Below are 22,032 nucleotides of genomic sequence, written 5' to 3'. Positions count from 1 at the left end.
TTTCACAAAAATTCGAATACTGCCAGGCTCGTTCATTTACATATTGTTGTGGTTGCTTTTGCCCCACAATAGAGTTGGATGGTTTGTGAGGGATCCCATACTGTGTGGCCTACAACACTCAAATATTTACTATCTGACTTTTTTTTTTTTTTAACACAGGTTTTCACCATGTTGGCCAGGCTGGTCTCAAACTCCTGACCTTAAGTGATCCACCTGCCTCGGCCTCCCAAAGTGCTGGGATTACCAGGGTGAGCCACTGTGCCCAGCCTGACTATAAAGTTTGCCTACCTTGCTTCAGGGTTTGTTTTTGTGTTGGTCGGCTAGCTGGGGGAACGCTCCCATTTTGTTTATCTAAAAAGATCTTTATTTTGCTTTAAATTCTAAATGGATATTTTTATTAGCTAAATCCTAGGTTGGAGGTTCCTTTTTTTTTTTTTTTTTTTTTTGAGATAGGGTCTTGCTCTGTCACCCAGGCTGGAGTGCAGTGGCGAGATCTCGCCTTGGCTCACTGTAGCCTTGGCTTCCCGGGCTCAAGTGATCCTCCCACCTCAGCCTCTCAAGTAGCTGGGACTGCAGGTATGCACCACCACACTGAGCTAATTTTTAAAATTTTTCTTGTAGAGACAAGGTCTCCCTATGTTGCCCAGGCTGGTCTCAAACTCCTGGGCTCAAGCAATCTGCCCACCTCAGCCTCCTGAAGTGCTGGAATTACAGGTGTGAGCCACCACGCCCAGTGGTTATTTTCTTTGGGCACATACATTCTACCTGACCTTTTACCTTCCACTGCTCCTAAGAAGTCAGTTCTGTTTTTCACTCTTTTAAAGATAGCTGGCTACTTTATCATGCCATTATGGACTCATTGAACAATGAGTTTTCATTCATTCATTCATTGAGAATCCATTAACATCTTTTGTCAATTTAGGAAATTCTTAGCTCTTACCTCCTCAGATACTGCCTCTCTCATCAACCTCTGGACATTTAAATACATGCATATTAGATAGTTTTCACTGTATCCTATCTCTTTACTCTCAGTCTTGCACTTTTTACCGTGGTCTTTCAAAGCCGATGCCTTTTTCTGACAAATTTTATAGTTCATTAATGTCACTATGGAGCTGTATCTAATTTGTTGTTAAATCCATCAGTTGAATTTTCAGTTGTAGAATTTGTATTAGGTTCTTTATCAAACCTATAATGTCATTTTATAGTTCCTGGTTCCCTGATGAAATTTCCAAGCTTGGCTGCTTCTTTGACCTTAGTGAACAATTGTTGTGTAATCTGAGTTGGCCAATTCTAGTATCTTAAGGTTTTTTGTGGTCTGTTGCTCGCGTTGGTTCTCACATATGAAGTCTTTTCTTGTGTGCCTGGTTTTCTTTGTGTGCTAAACATGTATTTGTAAAAAAAAAAAAAAATGTATAGAAATAATATAAGCCCTAAGTATAGGATATAATCCTGTCTTCCTCCAGAGAGGATTTTTATTTTCCTTTTTAGGTAATTGAAGAGATTACTAGTCAGGAACCACCATAATACAGGTTCAAGGCCTCATTTTCTCTTGACCAACAAACAACAAAAATCTGGGCGGAAAGTCTGGCAAGGAGGCTGGGTGGGCACCATGGCTCACACCTGTAATCCCCACACTTTGGGAGATCCACGCAGGAGAATCACTTGAGGCCAGGAGTTTGAGACCAGCCTGGGCAACATGGAGAAACCCTGTCTCTACAAAAAGTACAAAAATAAAAATTAGCAGAGCATGTTGTGCGCCAGTAATCCCAGCTACTCAGAAGCCTGAGGCAAGAGGCTCTCTTGAGCCCCATGTGGTCAAGACTGCAATCAGCCATGACCTTACTACTGCACTCCAGCCTGGACAACAGAGCAAGACCCTGTCTCAAAAAAAAAAAAAAAAAAGTCCAGCAAGAATTTTTGTTTTGTTTTGTTTTATTTACTTCCAATTCACTTTTGGGATTGAATTTCAGGGTCCTAGCTTAAAGTGGGTGTGATTTATTAGAGTCCCTACCTTTGTGAGCCAAAACTTTTTTTCTCTCAGTCCTACAGCTCACTCAAAGTGCAGCTCAGTTTCAATACTGAAGCTATTTCTACCAAATTGACAAATGCTGGCAGGGTATAGTGGCTCATGCCTATAATCCCAGCACTTTGGGAGGCCAAGGCCAGTGGATAACTTGAGGTGAGGAGTTCGAGACCAGCCTGGCCAACATGGCAAAACCCCATCTCTACTAAAAATAAAAAAATTAGCCAGTTGTGGGGGCGCGTGCCTGTAATCCCAGCTACTCCGGAGGCTGAGGCAGGGGAATCGCTTGAACCCGGAAGGCGGAGGTTGCAATGAGCCAAGATCGCGCCACTGCACTCCAGCCTGGGTGACAGAGAGAGACTCTGCTTCAAAAATAAACTGACAAATGCCATCATGCCAACAATGTGTCTTTGTGTGCTACGCTACTTGTCTTGGTTGTCTTCTCCTATGTTCTGACCCAGCATTTCACCACTAGTTTTATTAGCCCTTTAATGATTTCAAGAATTTTAAAAAATTTTGACTTTTGTTCCAATTGTCTTCAACAGAAGGGTCGCTCCAAATTACCTAGACTGCCATTAACAGAATTGGACGTTTGTTCTCCTGTTTGTAAATTTTTTCAATTTTTTTTTTTTCTGAGACCGAGTCTCTATTGCCCAGGCTGGAGTGCAGTGGCGTGATCTCGGCTCACTGCAACCCCTGCCTGCCAGGTTCAAGCAATTCTCCTGCCTCAGCCTCCTGAGTAGCTGGGATTACAAGTGCCAGCCACCACGCCCAGCTAATTTTTTGTATTTTTAGTAGAGACGGGGTTTTGCCATGTTGCCCAGGCTGGTTTTGAACTCCCAAGCTCAGGCAATCCGCCTGCCTCGACCTCTCAAAGTGCTGGGATTACAGGCGTGAGCCACTGTGCCTGGCCTTCAATTTTTTTTTTGTTTCTTTGTTTTTTTGGGGTTTTTTTGAGATGGAGTCTTGCTCTGTCACCAGGCTGGAGTGCAGTGGCGCAATCTAGGCTCACTGCAACCTCCACCTCCCGGATTCAAGTGATTCTCCTGCCTCGGCCTTCTGAGTAGCTGGGACTACAGGAGCCTGCCACCACGCCCGGCTAATTTTTGTATTTTTAGTAGAGATGGGGTTTCACCATGTTGGCCAGGATGGCCTCCGACTGCGTGATCCACCCGCCTTGGCCTCCCAAAGCAAAATTTTTAAGTGTAGTAACCATGTATTCATCTTAGCATCTGAAAAAAAAAAAATCTCTGTATGTCTATGTCTACATTTTAGCAATGATAACCATTCCTCTTCCAGGAACAAGGTCTCAGAGGGTAACAAAATAATATAAAGTAGGATTAAACTATATATTTAAAACTAGGTAATTAAAACAGAATAGGTACAAGTAACATGTTTTGCTAGCTGTCCAGAACAGACAACCCTTCAATTTATTGTAATTTATGAACTAAATATGGTAAATAAAGGCTATATCATACAAATTAATATTGCGGTTTTACTTGGGGCGTCGGTACATACAATCAAATTTTATAAACATGGTGCCTATTAATTTTTGGGACAGTCTTGCTCTGTCACCCAGGCTGAAGTACAGTGGCGGGATCTTGGCTCACTGCAACCTCTGCCTCCCAGGTTTAAGCGATTCTCTGCCTCAGCCTCCCAAGTAGGTGGGATTACAGGTACCCGGCACCAAGCCCAGCTAATTTTTGTATTTTTAGTAAAGACAGAGTTTCACCATGCTTGCCAGGCTGGTCTCGAACTCCTGACCTCAGGTGATCTGCCTGCCTCAGCCTCCCAAAGTGATGGGATTGCAAGCATGAGCCACCGTGCCCGGCCGGTGCCTATTAATGTAGATTTTAAAATTCAAATTTTTTGAAAATTACTATCTTTTAGTTGGATAAATTAAAACTTACTTTACAGACTGCCTTGGATTAGCCTGCCTTTAGTTCAGAGCAACACAGATTTCTTTTCCCACCACATAATCCTAGTATGTGAACATCTTGTTCTTATCACATGTTCATATTTGTATCTCTAACACTTAACCAGACAAGGAACTCAATACTTTATAGCCAGAAACATCCTCAGTTCTAGTGAAAATGTATTAATATCTGAAGTTTGTGGAGAGGAGAAATGACAAGAGCCAAACCTAAACCAAAAGAACTAGTTAATTGGTTTATTTAAGACAGGGGAATTAAAATCAGTAAGCATATAAACTATATTGCTTGAAAGAAACTTTTTAAAATAATTTATATCTTTGAGATGGGGTCTTGCTCTGTCACCCGGGTGAATGCAGTGGCGCAAACATGGCTCACTGCTGCAGTCTCAACCTCCCAGGCTCAAGGGATCCTTCTACCTCAGCGTCCTGAGCAGCTAGGATTACAGGCATGCGCCACCATGCCCAGCTAATTTTTTTATTTTTATTTTTGTAGAGAAGGTGTCTCCTTATGTTGCCCAGGCTGGTCACAAACTCCTGGCCCCAAGCCATCCTCCTGCCTCAGCCTCCCAAAGTGCTGGGATTAAAGGTGTGGACCACCATGCCTGGCTTTTCTTCTTTTTTAGAGATGGTCTTTCTCTGTCGCCCAGGCTGGAGAGCAGTGGCTATGATCATAGCTCACTGCAGCCTCTAATTCCTGGGCTCAAGTGATCTTCCTACCTCAGCCTCCTGAGTAGCTGGGACTATGGGGGCATGCCACCACACCTGGCTAATTTTTACTTTTTTTTTAGAGACAGGGTCTCATTATGTTGCTCAGGCTGGTCTCAAACTTCTGGCCTCAAGCAGTCCTCCCATCCAGGCCTCCCACTGTGCTGGGATTACAAACAGGAGCCACCTCCCCACATGTTTAAGAGTGAAAAGGTAAGGGTAGCTAAGGCAGTATCACCCATGTAGTAGGCATTCATAAATCCTTGCTGAAGAAAAGAAAGTGAAATTTAACCTGAAATCCTGAAGAATGAATAGGAAAGAGCTATTGAAGGGGAGTATGATTGGAAGAAGAGCTTTCCCTGTATGAGGAACAGCAAAATGTTGAAATCAAGACCATGGCTCCCAATAACTGAATTTCTGTATCCAGTTCTAGCTGGACTGTCAAACACAGAGAATAGAGATGAAGCTGAAGAGGTCTGGCAAGGGCCAGGCCCTGGAGGTTCTTGTTAAAGTCTTTCTTTGAAGGGTTCTGAGTAGAATGACAAGATCAGATCTGTGTTGCATAGGGGAAAATGGACTTGAAGAGAGCACAATTGGAGGTAAAAGGGACCAATTAGGGAGGGCAGTGGTTAAGGGAAGAGATGTAAGAGGTCTACACTAGGATAGCAGCAATAAAAATTGAAGGGCTTATTAGGAGGTAAAATCTGATTTAGTGATTGTTTAACTGAAGATATGAAGGAGAGAAAGCAGTAAAGAATAACTTAGATTTCTGGCTTCAGGGACTGAGTGAAAGTGTCATTGAACTGATAGGGAATACCAGGAGAGATTTGTAGGGGAAGATGAGGAGGTTCCATTTCGCACACATTGAATTTGAGATAACTGAGTTATCTAAGTGGTGTCATCTGCCAGGCCGTTGGACATACAGGTCTTCAGCATGCCAGAGGAGCCTGAACTGGAGTTATCAAGCATTTTGAGAATAATTGAAGTCATGAAAGTGGAGGTGATCACTCAGGGGAAACCATGTAGGGTGTGACATAAGGACCTTGGTCTGGACCCTGAGGAATACCCAACATGTAAGGGATACACAGAACATGAAACTGAAAAATGACTAGAGTAAGAAAAAAACAGAAGAATGTGGGCCGGGCGCAGTGGCTCACACCTGTAATCTCAGCACTTTGGGAGGCCAAGGCGGGCAAATCACGAGGTCAGTAGTCGGAGACCAGCCTGGCCAACATGGTGAAACCCCATCTCTACTAAAAATACAAAATTAGCCAGGCGTTGTGGCGGGCGCCTGTTAATCCCAGCTACTCAGGAGGCTGAGGCAGGAGAATCACTTGAACCCAGAAGGCAGAGGTTGCAGTGAGCCAAGATCGCACCACTGCACTCCAGCCTGGCAACTGGGCGAGACTCCATCTCAAAAAAAAAAAAAAGAATGTGGTGTCATCAAAGCCAAGGGAAAAGCAGGGAATTGCCCATAGTGTCAAATGCTCCCTAGACAACAAACGAGAAAAAAATTAATAAGATCCACTGGGTTTGGTGTCCTGAAGGTCATCTATACCTCTGGGTTGCAGTTTTGGTGGTAGTAGAGGGGCGGAAACCAGACTGCAGTGCATTGAGGATGAGTAAGTGGTGAAAAATGCAGAAAATGGATACATAACAACAACATGGATTACTAACAAGATAAGGTGGCTGGGTGCAGTGGCTCACACCTGTAATTCTAGCACTTTGGGAGGTCGAGGCGGGTGGATCATGAGGTCAGGAGATGGAGACCATCCTGGCTAACACGGTGAAACCCCGTCTCTACTAAAAATACAAAAAATTAGCCGGGCGTGGTGGCGGGCGCCCGTAGTCCCAGCTACTCAGGAGGCTGAGGCAGGAGAATGGCGTGAACCCAGGAGGTGGAGCTTGCAGTGAGCAGAGATCGCGCCACTGCACTCCAGCCTGGGCGACAGAGCGAGACTCCGTCTCAAAAAAAAAAAAGATAAGGTTAAGGCTCAAAATCAGTATGCTCAACAAAAGAAGCTGCCTCAAAAGACTGCATACTGTATGGCTGCATTTAGATAAAATACTGGAAAAGCCAAATCTATAGTGACAACAAGCAGGTCAGTGGTTGCCGAGACCAGGTGTGGGGAAGGGGAATTGACTGCAAAGGGACACAAGATAACCTTTTGGGGTGATGGAAATGTTACATAGCTTTACTGGGATATTTATGACACAGGTGTATTCATTTGTCAAAATTCATTGACCTGTACACCTAAAATGAGTATATTTATCATATGTAAATTTACCTTGATACAACTTACTTTAGAAGTTTCAAAAATACAGCAAGTGAATATAATTCATTCAAGTCTTTGAATACGTTAATTCATTTGTGAAGAGGAACAGCGGGTAGTAGCTGAAAAAGCATTTGAGATAGAGGCAGAGTAGTTTTTAGAAGGAAAAGTCTTAAGCATATTTAAGTACTATTAAAGGAAAATCCGGTGGAGGGGGGAGCAGTTGACATTAAAGGAGGTAAGCAAGAGACAGCAAAATGAAGTAAATCACTTATCACTACTGCTTTATCACTTATCACTAGACTAGTAACCAAAACCTCAGGATTCCCAGGCTGGGACCTTCCAATTTAGAGTTTACTGCCAATATAGTTTGTGTTCTAGAATCAATTCTTTCTAACACCGACTTCAGCTGATTATTGATGGTGCGACTATGAATAGGAGGTACAGGTTGGTTATATGTGAACAGAAATGGCCTGAGTAAATTATTTAAACCATAATAACATAATACGTATACACTTCTGAAGACTGATGGCAGTAGGGCTTAGAAAAGGGTTCATGATAAAAGGAATGAGAATAAAGTAAAAAGATAAAAAACAGTAAGATTTTCTCTTTGTTGAACACTCATTATGCACCATGCAAATGTCTGATTTTTTTGTTTGCTTGTTGGTTTGTTTCCGAGACACAGTCTTGCTCTGTTGCCCAGGCTGGAATGCAGTGGCGCCATCTCAGCTCACTGCAACCTCCGCCTCCCGGGTTCAAACAATTCTTGTGCCTCAGCCTCCAAAGTAGCTGGGAATACTTGCGTGTGCTACAACGTCTGGCTAGTTTTTTGCATTTTTAGTACAAACGGGGTTTCACTATGTTGGCCAGGATGGTCTCAATCTCCTGACCTCAAGTGATCTACCTGCCTCAGCCTCCCAAAGTGCTGGGATTACAGGTGTGAGCCACCATGCCCAGCCCTAAGTGTTTTATATAAACATTATTCTCAATTATTACAACAACCTTGTTGGCCTTCCCATTTAATATAAGGAGGAAAAAGCACAGGTCAACTAACCTGCCCAAGATCACAAATCTGGTAAATTATAAAAGTAGAATCATAATATAAATATATATATTTTTTGAGACGGAGTCTCGCTCTGTCACCAGGCTTGAGTGCAGTTGTGTGATCTTGGCTCACTGCAATCTCCGCCTCCCAGGTTCAAGCGATTCTCCTGTCTCTGCCTCCAGAGTAGCTGGGACTACAGGCGCACACCACTACGTCCAGCTAATTTTTGTACTTTTAGTGGAGACGGGGTTTCACCATGTTGGCCAGGATGGTCTCAATCTCTCGACCTTGTGATCCACCTGCCTCGGCCGCTCAAAGTGCTGGGATTACAGGCATGAGCCACCGTGCCCAGCCTAAATATTTATTTTTTAACAATCTAAATCTATATGACTTCAAAACTGTAATATTTCTTACCATTAGACAATTCTGCCTCAAATATCTTCTTGAAAAATAATGGCCAGACATGGTGGCTCATGCCTATAATCCCAGCACTTTGGGAGTCCTAGGTGGGAGGATCACTTGAGCCCACGAGTTCAAGACCAACCTGGGCAACACAGTGAGACCCCCATCTCTATTAAAAAAAAAAGGAAAAACATTATATAATATTGTATATTATAATGTACATATTATTGTATATATTCAATATGGTAACAACAACGGAAATCAAAACATTAACCTATCCTCACCCTTTTGCTTTCTTCACTCTTACCAAAGTAAAATATCGGTATTAATAACAAACCTGCATCCATGAAATAAAACAGAGAACAAATAAACATATGTCAGCTGGGCATGGTGGCTCACACCTGTAATCCCTACATTTTGAGAGGCCCAGGCGGGCGATCACTTGAGGTCAGGAGTTCGAGATCAGCCTGGCCAACACGGTGAAACCCCATCTCTACTAAAAATACAAAAATGAGCCGGGTGTGGTGGCAAATGCCTGCAGTCCCAGCCACTCAGGAGGCTAAAGCAGAAGAATCACTGGAACCTGGGAGACAGAGATTGCATTACTCCACTGTATTCCAGCCTGGGCAACAGAGTGAGACCTTGTCTCAAAACAAAACAAAAAAGGTATGTTAAACATTTCTTTTTTATATACATTCAGTCGAATAAATGCTTGTTTGACCTATTAATACTATTATTTTAATGTTAACCTCTTAGAAGAGATGGTGTTTTGAATGGCCTTTTTTTTTTTTTTTTTTTTCTTTGAGACGGAGTTTCACTCTTGTTGCCCAGGCTGGAGTGCAATGGTGCAATCTCAGCTCACTGCAACCTCTGTCTCCTGGGTTCAAGCGATTCTCCTGCCTCAGCCTCCTGAGTAGCTGGGATTACAAGCATGTGCCACCATGCCCAGCTAATTCTGTATTTTTAGTAGAGATGAGGTTTCTCCATGTTGGTCAGGCTGGTCTGGAACTCCCAACCTCAGGTGATCCGCCCACTTCAGCTTCCCAAAGTCCTGGGATTACAAGTGTGAGCCACCACACCCAGCTTGAACTGCTTTATGAATAGTTCTGTTGAGATTGTACCTCTCCGAGTGGAGCTAAGTTATGTATTCAAAAACATTTAATACATGCAATGTGTAAGTCACTGTGGAAGGTGCTTTGGAAACTGCAAAGATGAATGAGACATAGTCCCCGAGAAAAGAGGTTATCTACCTACCAGAAGAAACTGACATATACCATAAAGGAGCCAAAGGTAAGTAAGTGTTGGCAATTCACAGAAAGAGAATGATTTTTGAGGAAATAAGGATATAAGAAGCAAAGGGACCCTTTAGGAGACTATTTTATTGGTTCAGCCAAAAGATTCTCAGTGCTTGAACTAGGACAGAGGCAGTGGAGACAGACGAGGAGAAGGTTATTAGAGCTACTGCAGAAGCTGAAATTGCTAAATAATTGTGAAAAATAAGGAGAGAGGAATACCAAATGAAGCCCAAGTTTCTGTCTTGGTTAGCAAGTGCATGGTGGAGCTATTTGCCCAGATAGGGAGTTCAAGAGAAGGAACAATTTGACAAGATTAGGAGACAGAAAGAGATGTCTATGTACTCATCCATCCCTCTCTGTGGGTTATAGCTGAGCTGTGGCCATGTTCCTCAGCCTAAGGGCCTGCATTGGTCAGGCCTAGGGAGGTTAGAACTCTCTAGGAGAGAGTCTCTCGTAATCTATTCTGGTTCAGGGGCTGCCCAATTAAAAATAAAATATAAAAAGACCTCTCTACTATTGAGAACCCCTAAGAGCTTCACCATCTCGACCTTAATTTGCCCACATCTTTATGTATCCCTTTAACTCTCCTCAATGTCCCTATTTGAGTGTGCCACCTATTTCCTGCCAGGACTGTAACACATCAAATTTATGTATTTTTAAATGAGATATGTATGTATAATTGTATATGTGTAGGAAATATCTGGAAAGATGCACATCAAACTGTTAGCAATAGTGACCACCTGGTAATGGGGACAAGGGAAAAGGACAAAGGAAAAGAGGGTTTCTTTTATTTTATGTTTATAACATTTGAATTCCTTAAACAAAAGGCTTATACTAATTTTTTTTTTTTTTTTTTGAGACAGAGTTTTGCTCTTGTTGCCCAGGCTGGAGTGAGTGCCATGGCGCGATCTCAGCTCACCGCAACCTCCACCTCCCGGGTTCAAGCGATTCTCCTGTCCCAGCCTCCTGAATAGCTGGGATTACAGGCATGTGCCACCACGCTTGGCTAATTTTGTATTTTTAGTAGAGACGGGGTTTTTCCATGTTGGTCAGGCTGGTCTCGAACTCCCGACCTCAGGTGATCCGCCTGCCTTGGCCTCCCAAAGTGCTGGGATTACAGGCGTGAGCCACCGTGCCTGGCTAAGGCTTGTACTACTTTTAAAATAAAATAAAAAAAAAATTTTTTAAGTAGAAAAACAACATCAGTCTAGTGCAAAAAGTTCAGTAAATTCACTGAGAGTAAAGATGAAATGTCCAGTTAATTCCCCTAAGAACTAGTAAACAAAATTACAGAGAAAAACCTTAAACTTAAAAAAAATTTAATGATAAATACATATTGATAAAAATTATTCAATTCTCCTATGAATGCAGCATCCAAGGATATTCTCCATGTTCATGGCTCCCAGCCCTTCCCTCCAGGCTGATGGGGCAACTTGAGACCCACCAAGCCAGCAGACTCCTCCACTGAGCGCTCACCCTTGCCATGAAATTCCTGATGTAGGGCCACATGTTTCCGGATGCTACGCAGGAGGCAGAGATAGGTGGCAGCTTGGAAATGAAGCTCATGTTGGGCTCTGCACAACTTTTCACTGGTGACCTAGAGAAGCAGCAAGTCAGAAATTCTTAACCCAGCTAGAGATACAGGTCCACAGAGAAAGATTTAATAAATAAGCATTCACTAGAGTGAAAGTAAATTGCACAGAGGAAATACAGACATGTATGTATATACATGTATACTTAATACATCTAAAGAGGCACTCTATAATTATTAGTAAAGCTGACCTCTAGTTCGGATTTTTAAAAGGAGTTGCATTGAATGTCCCTGTATTCAGTCAGTACTGCAAGAAGTCATCTAGTTTCAATTCCTTAATTTTACAGATGAGGAAACTAAAGTCCAGAGATGCTCAGAGGTTGGTTAATGGTAGATATGGAAATTATAATTAGGTCACTGATCATTAATGTCACCTAAAGAATATTATGTAGAACTTTCTCCCTTTCAAGCAAATAAAGGACTGCTTTATTTATATTTCTGTGACTTTGATTAATGTGGCATATACCTTTCATTACAATGAAAATTGAAAACTTGGCCGGGCGCGGTGGCTCACACCTGTAATCCCAGCACTTTGGGAGGCCGAGGCGGGCAGATCACAAGGTCAGGGGATTGAGACCATCCTGGCTAACACGGTGAAACCCTGTCCCTGCTAAAAATCAAAAAAAAAAATTAGCCGGGTGTGGTGGCGGGTGCCTGTAGTACCAACTACTCAGGAGGCTGAGGCAGGAGAATGGCGTGAACCCAGGAGGCGGAGCTTGCAGTGAGCCAAGATCGGGCCACTGCACTCCAGTCTGGGTAACAGAAGGAGACTCCATCTCAACAAAAAAAAAAAAAAAAAAAGAAAGAAAATTGAAAACTTTTGTCTGAAAAATGATAGCTTTGTGCTAAATAGTAACAAATGAAGGTTTCATGTATAAAACTAGTATGCTTATGTTCATATTACTTATTACAATTGGCCCTCCATATCCATGGGTTCTGCATCTTTGGATTTAATCAACTTGTGATCAAAAATACTCAGAAAAAAATAAAAGGATTATCATGTCTTACCAAACATATGTTTTGTCATTATTCCCTAAACAATGTAGTATAACAACTATTTACATAGCATTTACACCACATAAGGTATTATAATCTAGAGATGACAAAGTATACAGGAGGATGTGCATAGGTTATATTGCAAATACTACAGCATTTTATGTCAGGGACTTGAGCATCCATGGATTTTGGTATTCCTGAGTGGGGGTGGGGGGTGTCCTGGAACCAGTCCCCACAGTTACTGAGAAATGGCTATTCTCGCTCTTACAATTTGCTTATCCATCTTGAAAAATCTGGACTCATGACTTTAAGAAGCTAGAAATTCCATATCCATTCCAAAGTCCCCAAATGACTCCAAACCTTTTTTCTTCATCATACTTAACTTTTGAGATTCACTGCACCCTTTTTGACTAGTTCTGTATTCAAGGCTGTGAGAAAGGGGCAGGAAAGGTGAGATGGGGATGTGTGCATAGCTCTGAGGGACTAAAGGAGCCATGTCCAAATGTGGATAAATCTGGGCACCACTGCCTACATAATACGCCCCCCACCAACCCTTTTTTTTTTTTTGGGGGGGACAGGGTCTCACTTTGTTGCCCAGGCTGGAGTGCAATAGCGTGAACATGGCTGCTGATCTCCCCAGCTCAAGTGATCCTCCTGCCTCAGCCCCGCAAGTAGCTGGGACTACAGACGCACGCCACCATATCCGGCTAATTTTTGTATTTTTTATACAAACAGGGTTTCACCATGTTGCCCAGGCTGGTCGTGAACTCCTGGGCACAAGCGATCCACTTGCCGCCTCCTCGCAGAGTGCTGGGATTACAGGTGTGAGCCACCGCTCCTGGCCTAATCCCCTTTCTCTATTTGAATATCTAATGTTAGAATCTGAAAACTAGAATGTGTGTGGCTTCTTGGTTTTTGAGACAGGGTCTCGCTCCGTGGCCTATGCTGGAGAGCAGTGGTATGAACATGGCTCACTGCAGCCTTGATCGACTTCTTGGGCTCAAGTGATCCTCTCACCTCAGCTTCCCAATTAGCTGGAACTAGAGGATGGGCCATCACGCCTGGATAATTTTCAAATTTTTTGGAGAGGATGTCTCACTACACTATGTTGCCCATGCTGTTAGAATGTGGGTTTTAGGATCTGCAGATCATGTTGAAAGCAACATTCATTAGCTGCTTAAAAACAGAATTAATCTGCTTTAATACAAATTTAACTTTTTAGTAATTTAAATTTTATGAGAAATCAACACCAATGTCAAGCATTAACAAATCATAGCATCCACTTCTATTAATATATAAGCCCAAATTTGTGGAATTTGACATGGGAATTCTAGGTTAATGTAGGATAGAATACTGCTCTTGATTCGGTTGAGCCTGAATCATGAGGACAAAAGGGTCAGCAATAGACAGGAAACAGTAAATAGATCACAAGAACCCAAAAGAGATCAAATGAAATAGAACACTGTATTTTCCCTGTGGAGAAAGGGTAGGTTTCTCCCTAATAGAATCCCTTCTCCGGAGGGAAAGGATAGAGAAAATGGGATGGTTATTCAGTTAGCTGTGAGCCTGAAGGAAATAGAAACCATTTCCCCTATGCTCAAGTGCATTCCAGAGTGGTATTTCCAGAATGTACCATGAATTTCAGAACCATTACCAAGTCTCTCTCAAGGGTAATAATGTTATCCCCATAAGGTACAACTATAATCATGTCACCTCCTTAAAAATCTTAGAATGGGGCCAGGTTTGGTAGTTCACGCCTGTAATTACAACACTTTAGGAGGCCGAGGCAGGCGGATCACCTGAGGTCAGGAGTTCAAGACCAGCCTGACCAACATGGAGAAACCCCGTCTCCACTAAAAATACAAAATTAGCCGGGCATGGTGTCGCATGTCGCCTGCCTGTACTACTCGGGAGGCTGAGGCAGGAGAATCGCTTGAACCTGGGAGGTGATCACAATCTTAGAATGGCTTCCCATTACACTTACAATAAAGTTTAAGTTCCTGTTCGGCCTACCACTTCATCTACCTCCACTTCACCCACCACACCTTAGGGCTAAACCACTCTCAATTGGCAATTTTTCTCCCCTTGGGCTTTCAATTGTGTAGCTTTTAAACCTGGACCCTAACCCCAATTTACTTGCTAACTCCAAATTAGCCTTCAGGTCCCTGATTAATTTCCTCCGGAAAACCTTCCCTAACTACCCCTTCTTTATACCCCAGCCCCTGTTGTCTACACCTTGAGCACTTATTTATCCTCAGTACGTTACTGTATGGCTCCTCAGGTGGGCAGCAAGCGTCTTAAAGGACAGGACACATGTGCATCTGATTCTTCCTGTTTAGACCAGGTTCCTAGCACAGACCCTAACGTTGCCACCTTTTAAAAACTAGGTGAATTTGAGTTCTAAGATTTTACATTCTGACGTCCGTGGCTCAGAAATTCGACAGTTGATCGTTCTCCCTTTCCCCACATTGCTCAAGGGCAGCAAGTTTCCTTCCCTAAAGCCCAGTTGTTCTTTTCCGCCTCAAAAAGAAATGCTTCTTAGAATAACTTTTCTAGGGGAAGGGTGAGGAAATTGTTGGCCAGATGCTGTGGCTTTAAGTCTAGCGACAGTACACCCTTCAACTCCATCTTCATTCTTTTATCCCCAGCATTGAATCCTCCATTCCACTTTCCTGACTACCCTCCGCAGAGGCAACAGACCAGCCAATGAAATACTTCGGGACGGGTCCGCCCCTCTGTAGGACAGGCTGACGTCCCCAGAGCGACTCTGCGCCCCGCCGCTGGTCCTTTGGTCCCCGAGTTTATGCCAGAGCATGGAGCCTAGGGCCTGGGTTGGTTTGGTCAGAACCAGGGCTCCGTGGGAGGGTCGGCCTCAGAAATGCAGGAATTAAAACACCGTGCTCCCCACCCTAGCCCAGACCCGGCTCTTCCTCCCTCCCCAGCACGTAGAGCACCCGGGACATGGCTCCCGTACCCGATGTGCACGGAAAGCCTTCACAAGGTACCGATAGGCCGCGGTGTCGCGATAGGGTCGGCCGGTGGCCGCGCTCAGGTAGCGCAACTCCCGCAGAAGTCCTCGAAAAGTGTGCGCCGGGGACCCTAAGGCCGCCATTGTCCTGTCCTTCTCCGAGCGTGGTGCCCAACGGCGTCCTACACCCTGAAAACCCCTCCTCCGGCCCAGGCGCCTAATGGTACGGTCGGACAGACTACCGACTCCCCCTATCGACTGACGAGCAGTGGAACCGCTCACTTGTCCGTTGACCGAACCTTATTAATCGAAGGCCCAGGGGCGCCCTAACAAAATCAAACGAAACCCGACTGTTAGCTGAAGGTACCAGGACCTCTAACCCAGAACAAGGGTTTGGGGAAACAGGGGCTTTTCTTCACTGCGTCATTGAAGATGCCCGTTAGCCGACCAACCGCTGAGTCTCAGGAGAAGCGGGCCCGGCGGGGGGTGTGGGTGTGGATTTGATATGGAACACGCTGAGAAGACATTTTTAAATGATTTATAAAAGGGATATCAAAACTCAACGTATTGACGTCTCCCCAAATCCCAGGGGACCTGCGGCTCAGACAAAGGACATGGGTGTGTGCAGATTCTCGAAAATTGCAGCCCACCAGCTAGTAAAAACACACACACACTTCCCATTTAAAAAAAAAAAAAAAAAGTAAAGTTGGCATATTTCGCTTTGTTTAGAAAGGGAAAAAAGGACAAAAGTCTCAGGCCACCCCAGATGGGACTCGAACCCACAATCCCTGGCTTAGGAGGCCAATGCCTTATCCATTAGGCCACTGGGGCTTCTGCAAACGACGCGCTCACACGACATATTCAACTATTTTCCTCTTTGGTACGTCATCGTCACTTCATTTTCGCCTTACCCTATCCCACGAAACCACACCTAGAGCCCACGTGAGGGGTGACGTATACTGGGAGTTGTAGTTAGAGAACAAAAGTCCACATCACTGCGCCAAAGGCTTTACCCTAGAAACTGCACCGATGCTCCGGACGTTGAACGGGCGCGCGCACGCTTCTGCGTACGCGCTAGCCTGCGCAATAGTCTCCGCGCCTGCGCCCTAGTTCCCGCGCCTGCGCAAAAGCGGGCATGCGCCGTCGCGGAGCACAGCGCGCTGGGCAAATTGGCCGGATCTTCGAGACTCGCCCTCTGAACGTCAGCTCTGGTGGGTTTTTACCGGAAGCAGCCGGACCTTTTCCGGTGTTGCGAATTTCCGGGAGGAGCTTTGCTCCAGTGGCCGTTAGATGGCGCCTGCCGCGGTCAATTTCTGCTTCCGGTTGAAGCGTTGAGGCCATTTCCGCAGGACGGGCGTGGTGGCGCACGCCTGTAATACCAGTACTTTGGGAGGCCGAGGCGGGCGGATCATCTTAGGTCGGGGGTTTGAAACCAGCCTGACCAACACAGAGAAACCCTGTCTCTACTAAAAATACAGAATTAGCCGGGCGTGGTGGCGCATGCCTGTAATCCCAGCTACTCCGGAGGCTGAGGCAGGAGAATTGCTTGAACCCTGGAGTCGGAGGTTGTAGTGAGCCGAGATCGCGCCATTGCTCTCTAGCCTGGGCAACAGGAGCGAAACTCCATCTCAAAAAAAAAAGAAACATGTGCCGTGTCCTTTGAATTGGTGCGTCAGCGATAAACATGGGACAGCTGGGAAGTAATAGTACATTGATTAGGAATTAATTTTTAAAATTAGCAGTTCATTTTTTGGTTCTGTTCCTAATTGTATAACGAACAAATCACTTCGGAGTCCCAGTAAACTTACCCTTATAGTATCACAGGGGCTTCCCATTGTCCCTAAGATAAAGCTCAGACGACATAAATTGATCCTCGCTTGTACCTTAATCTTCATCTCTCACTTTTCGCTTCTTATCACCCTCTGCTCCAGGTATCTCCACTTTCATTGTCTCTTCCCCACCACACACCTTACCTGATATTCCCTCTGCCTGAAACTTAACCATTTGTATTAATATGCCTCTTTACCCTTTGGGCTTCAGCTTACTCCAGAAGTCTAGGTTAGACGCTTCTCCAGGCCCTTGAAGTCAATACGGCAAGGTGAAAATTATTCATTTCACCTCCTCTGGTCCCCTGTTGCTCCCTTTATTTACTCATCGTAAATAACTCTTAATGTAGGTACATGGCCACTACTCCATACTGTAGTTGTCAGTCTCTTCCATCAGACTGGGAAATTGTTCAGCTCCGAAAGTCCTGTACCTAACAGAAAAGCCTGTTTCTTCACCAGGCTTATTCCTTGGTAGCATAGTCATAACAGCTTAGTCTGAAGCTCCTAAAGGGATTGGCACTGTCTGGCCCCAGTGGCTAGGAGACATAAGCTACTGAGCAGGAATGACAAACAAATGGAACATCAGTTGTTCATTAATGAGTAAAGCTGGCTTGGTTGGAAACCTGGTGAACTGGACAGCAACTAGCCCACCTGTCCAGGGGGCAGCCATTACTCACCTCCACTGATTGTTGCCATTTTAGGAAAGCAAATCCTTTAAAAAACTTTTTTTTTTTTTCAGGAAACTCTGGAAATCTGTTTTAATGCTATAGCTTTCCTTCTAAATATTGGCCACTAATGAATACTTTAAAAGTACTGCATGCCAAACAGCCCACAGACTTCTAGTCTGTAAAGAAGAAAAAAAGGGCGATAGGATTCGAAGTTAAGAAAAGGTAAAAAACATGTGGCGTGCCTAGTTCGTGGGAAAAAAAGCTGCTTTGATGATCCTGCCTTTTTATTTTTTCTTTTTAGAAAAATTTTTACAACTTTATTGTCTTTTTAAGCTTTTAAATGATTTTTTTCTTTCCTATCATCTCCTTAGCCTGATACCCTGCCTTATCTTTAGGAAAAAAATGCTCCTGATAATAAATACAAAATATAATAAACTCATTTGTATTAACATGTGAGATTCTGTTCAAAACCCAGCCTCATTATAGGTCACTCTTCAGCACCCTCAGCTGATTACCACACTGGCTAAATTAAGGAACTTTAACATCTTAAACAGCCTTCTCAAGATTACCATTTTAAATGTTCCCCACTCTTGGCCGGGTGCTGTGGCTCACGCCTGTAATCCCAGCACTTTGGGAGGCTCAAGGGGGGCGGATCACTTGAGGTCAGGAGTTCAAGACCAGCCTGGCCAACGTGGCAAAAACACATTCTCCACTAAAAATACAAAAATTAGCTGGGTGTGGCGGTGCGTGCTTGTAGTCCCAGCTACTCTGGAAGCTGAGGCAGGAGAATTGCTTGAACCCAGGAGGCAGAGGTTGCACTCCAGCCTAGGTGACACAGCGAGTGCGAGCCTGTCTAAAAAAAAAAGTTCCCCACTCGTACGTATTTCCAGATACTGAGGGTTTTCGGATACTACTTTTTGGCTAGACACACCAACTAATTATTTAACTGAGTGTACAGTGATAGAATTAAATCTCCCAGGAGCCTGGCAACAAAGCAAGACTCTGTCTCTATTTAAAAAATCGATGTATATATGGTGGTGCGTGACTGTAGTTCTAGCTATGCAGTAGTTTGAGGATCACTTAGCCCAGAAGTTCAAGGCTGCATTGAGCTATTATCTCTCCACTGCATGGCACCCTAGGTGACACCAAGACACTGTCTCTAAAATAATAATAATTGTTGGGAGCAGTGGCCCATGCCTGTAATCCCAGCACTTTGAGAGGCTGAGGCAGATGGATTGCTTGAGCTCAGAAGTTTGAGACCAGCCTGGGCAATAGCGAAAACCCACTTCTACAAAAAAAATTTTTAACTTAGCTAGGTATGGTGGTGTGTGCCTGTATTCCCAGCTACTTGGGAGGCTGAGGTGGGAGGATCGCTTGAGCCTGTGGTGAGCCTTGATCACACTACTACACTCCAGCGTGGGTATCAGAGTGAGAGCCTGTCTCAAAAAAATTTTTTTTTCTTTTTGTGAAGGTGTTTCTGTTTTGTTTTGTTTTGTTTTTGAGATGGAGTCTCACTCTGTTGCTCAGGCTGGAGTGCAGTGGCAAGATCTCAGCTCACTGCAACCTCTGCCTCCCGGGTTCAAGTGATTCTCCTGCCTTAGCCTCCCGAGTAGCTGGGACTATAGGCGCATGCCATCATGCCCAGCTAATTTTGTTTGTTTGTTTGTTTTGAGACGGAGTCTCGCTCTGTCACCTAGGCTGGAGTGCAGTGGCGCAATCTTGGCTCACTGCAAGCTCCGCCTCCCGGGTTCACGTCATTCTCCTGCCTCAGCCTCCTGAGTAGCTGGGACTATAGGCACCCGCCACCAAGCCCGGCTAATTTTTTGTATTTTTAGTAGAGACGGGGTTTCACCGTGTTAGCCAGGATGGTAATTTTGTATTTTTAATAGAGATGGGGTTTCACTATGTTGGCCACGCTGGTCTCGAACTCCTGACCTCAAGTGATACACCTGCCTTGGCCTCCCAAAGTGCTAGGATTACAGGCGTGAGCCATCACACCAGACATTTTTTTTCTTTTTGAAGTGGTTTATTTAATTAATTTATTTATTTTTGAGACAGAGTCTTGCTCTGTCACCCAGGTTGGAGTGCAGTGGCGCGATCTCAGCTCACTGCAATCTCCACCTCCCAGGTTCAAGCGATTCCCCTGCCTCAGCCTCCGGAGTAGCTGGGATTACAGGCGTGCACCACCACATCAGACTAATTTTTTGTATTTTCAGTAAAGATGGGGTTTCACCATTTTGGCCCGGCTGGTCTCAAACTCTTGACCTTAAGTGATCGGCCTGCCTTGGCTTCCCAAAGTGCTGGGATTACAGGCATGAGCCCCTGCGCCCAGCCAGAAGGTTTTAAAAGAGTAAAAACATTAAAACACAATAAAATAATTATTAAAACTAATGAATTAATTAAATTAAATTAAAACTATCACCCAGAGAGTTTGGTACCTATCTGGGTCATTATGATGATGTAATATAGCTCCCGTGTGGAGCTATGGTCTTTGGTCTTTGGGGCTGGCCCTGGAATAGCTGATCTCCACGATAGAACCTGCAAAGTGCTGTTAGCTTTGTTTGGAGATGGCCCACCATTATGGAATATGTCGTACCTGAGTGATGATATCTTGAGGCAGCTCTCTCAGTTGCCATCATTTTTCCAGTAATTGTCAAATAGAGATCACATAGAACCTCCAAGGAGGACAGTTTTCCTGAGACTCTTAGAAACCTAAACAATTGGCCAGGCGCAGTGGCTTACGCCTGTAATCCCAACACTTGGGAGGCCGAGGCAGGCGGATCACCTGAGGTCAGGAGTTCGGGACTAGCCTGACTGACATGGGGAAATCCTGTCTCTACTAAAAAAATACAAAATTAGCTGGGTGTGGTGGTGCATGACTGTAATCCCAGCTACTTGGGAGGCTGAGGCAGGAGAATCACTTGAACCCAGGGGGTGGAGGTTGCGGTGAGACGAGATGGTGCCGTTGCACTCCAGCCTGGGCAACAAGAGAGAAACTCCGTCTCAAAAAAAAAAAAAAGGAAACCTAAACAGTTTATTTATTTAGTTCTTATTTGCTATGCTGTTTGTAATAAAAAGACTTGAGGAAAAGTATATAATTTACTGAGGTGAAACCTGACTATCAGGTTGTATGCACCTAGCATGATGAATTTAATGACAATCATTTGGTAGAGTCACAATTCTGAATTGATTCAGATGACATAGAAGTGACTTTGGAATTCATTTAGATGCTACTTTTATTTTATGTGAGAAATTTCAAGCTCAGTGAATTACACAAATTCATTCTGCTAGTGATTTTTTAGTGCATTTTTGTTGTTATGGCATGTGACTTAAGATATTATGGAAGCCAGGTGCAGTGGCTCACGCCTGTAATCCCTGCTCTTTGGAAGGCCGAGGCGGGTGGATCACCTGAGGTCAAGAGTTCGAGACCAGTCCGGCCAGCATGATGAAACCCCATCTCTACTAAAAATACAAAAAATTAGCCGGGCATGGTGGCAGGCACCTGTAATCCCAGCTACTCAGGAGGCTGAGGCAGGAGAATCACTTGAACCCGGGAGGCGGAGGTTGCAGTGAGCTGAGATAGTGCCACTGCACCCCAGCCTGAGTAATAAGAGCAAAACTCCATCTAAAAAAAAAAAAAAAGAAAAGAAAAAAAATGTCATTATGGCATATGATGAGTGTAGGAATGGTCTGCCACGGCATCTTGGCAACCATGCACGTCTCCATGTAGGTCATGTATATTGCAGTCAGGCACCCCCAAAATCTATTTCCCCACTTTTCAGTAGAATGCCCTGTGATTGCTCCTGATGCAAAAGGCGATATGCCCGGTAAGGAGCTACTGTAAGGCAGTTTCTCATCCCTATTTTTTGGGAGACTGCTACAAGGCCATTTCTCATCAACTTGTCTAATTTCAGTTGAGCACGGAACTTTCCACTTTATTCTAACTTATGGTACAGCTGCAGACTTCTGTGTAAGTCTGTAAAACACCTTGGCTGTAGTTTGGATTTGGCTCCATGGCAGAGCAGTCCACCACTTGCGCTATCTTCATCATCATGAGCTATGATTCATCATCATCCTGCTGGGCTGGGGACATGGGAGCAGACACCATCTTGCTTTTGCTGTCTGTGTAAATAATAAACTATCTGAACCCATTGGACTCATTGTCTCCTTCTTGACTGGGTCTGTGGAAGTTTGGTAAGTCAGCCTAGAAACTACTGCAGTGTTAGGCACTGAGCTGTTGCTTAGGGACTGCTTGACCACTTGAAAATGAGGTTGAATATAAAAGAAATTTTTTATATGTGGTGACA

The 22,032-nt window shown here is 44.3% G+C and overlaps 1 protein-coding gene and 1 non-coding gene across 4 annotated transcripts; both read right to left on the bottom strand.

Annotated features, from left to right (window-relative positions):
* Nucleotides 1–10,447: 10,447 nt before the first annotated feature.
* Nucleotides 10,448–15,691, bottom strand: FMC1 (formation of mitochondrial complex V assembly factor 1 homolog). Of its 3 annotated transcripts, none has more exons than XM_034965082.3 (3): nt 15,238–15,691; nt 11,153–11,273; nt 10,448–10,828 (listed from the first exon to the last, which is right to left on the bottom strand). In XM_034965082.3, the coding sequence occupies exons 1-3, from the start codon at nt 15,373–15,375 to the stop codon at nt 10,791–10,793; spliced, it is 297 nt and encodes a 98-aa protein (XP_034820973.1). In that variant the 5' UTR covers nt 15,376–15,691; the 3' UTR covers nt 10,448–10,790. The 3 variants fall into 3 exon arrangements, with proteins under 3 accessions (XP_034820973.1, XP_034820972.1, XP_008964219.1); XM_034965081.3 differs by having other exon boundaries at nt 10,448–10,831; nt 15,238–15,690; XM_008965971.4 differs by lacking the exon at nt 10,448–10,828 and having other exon boundaries at nt 10,979–11,273; nt 15,238–15,688.
* Nucleotides 15,692–15,989: 298 nt separating this feature from the next.
* TRNAR-CCU (transfer RNA arginine (anticodon CCU)) lies at nt 15,990–16,062 on the bottom strand. The gene has a single exon. It is a non-coding gene; the product is annotated as a tRNA-Arg (tRNA).
* Nucleotides 16,063–22,032: the final 5,970 nt, after the last annotated feature.

Source organism: Pan paniscus, chromosome 6, assembly GCF_029289425.2.
Source record: "Pan paniscus chromosome 6, NHGRI_mPanPan1-v2.0_pri, whole genome shotgun sequence".
NCBI classification, from domain to species: Eukaryota; Metazoa; Chordata; class Mammalia; order Primates; family Hominidae; genus Pan; species Pan paniscus.
Note: the sequence above shows the minus strand (reverse complement) of the source record. Positions and strands in the feature narration are given on the sequence as shown.

Coding starts and splice junctions, on each gene's coding strand:
- FMC1 (XM_008965971.4), bottom strand. CDS start 15,375: ATGGCGGCCTTAGGGTCCCCGGCGCACACTTTTCGAGGACTTCTGCGG. Junction 11,274..15,237: donor AGGCTTTCCGTGCACATCGG/GTACGGGAGCCA, acceptor CTGCTTCTCTAG/GTCACCAGTGAAAAGTTGTG.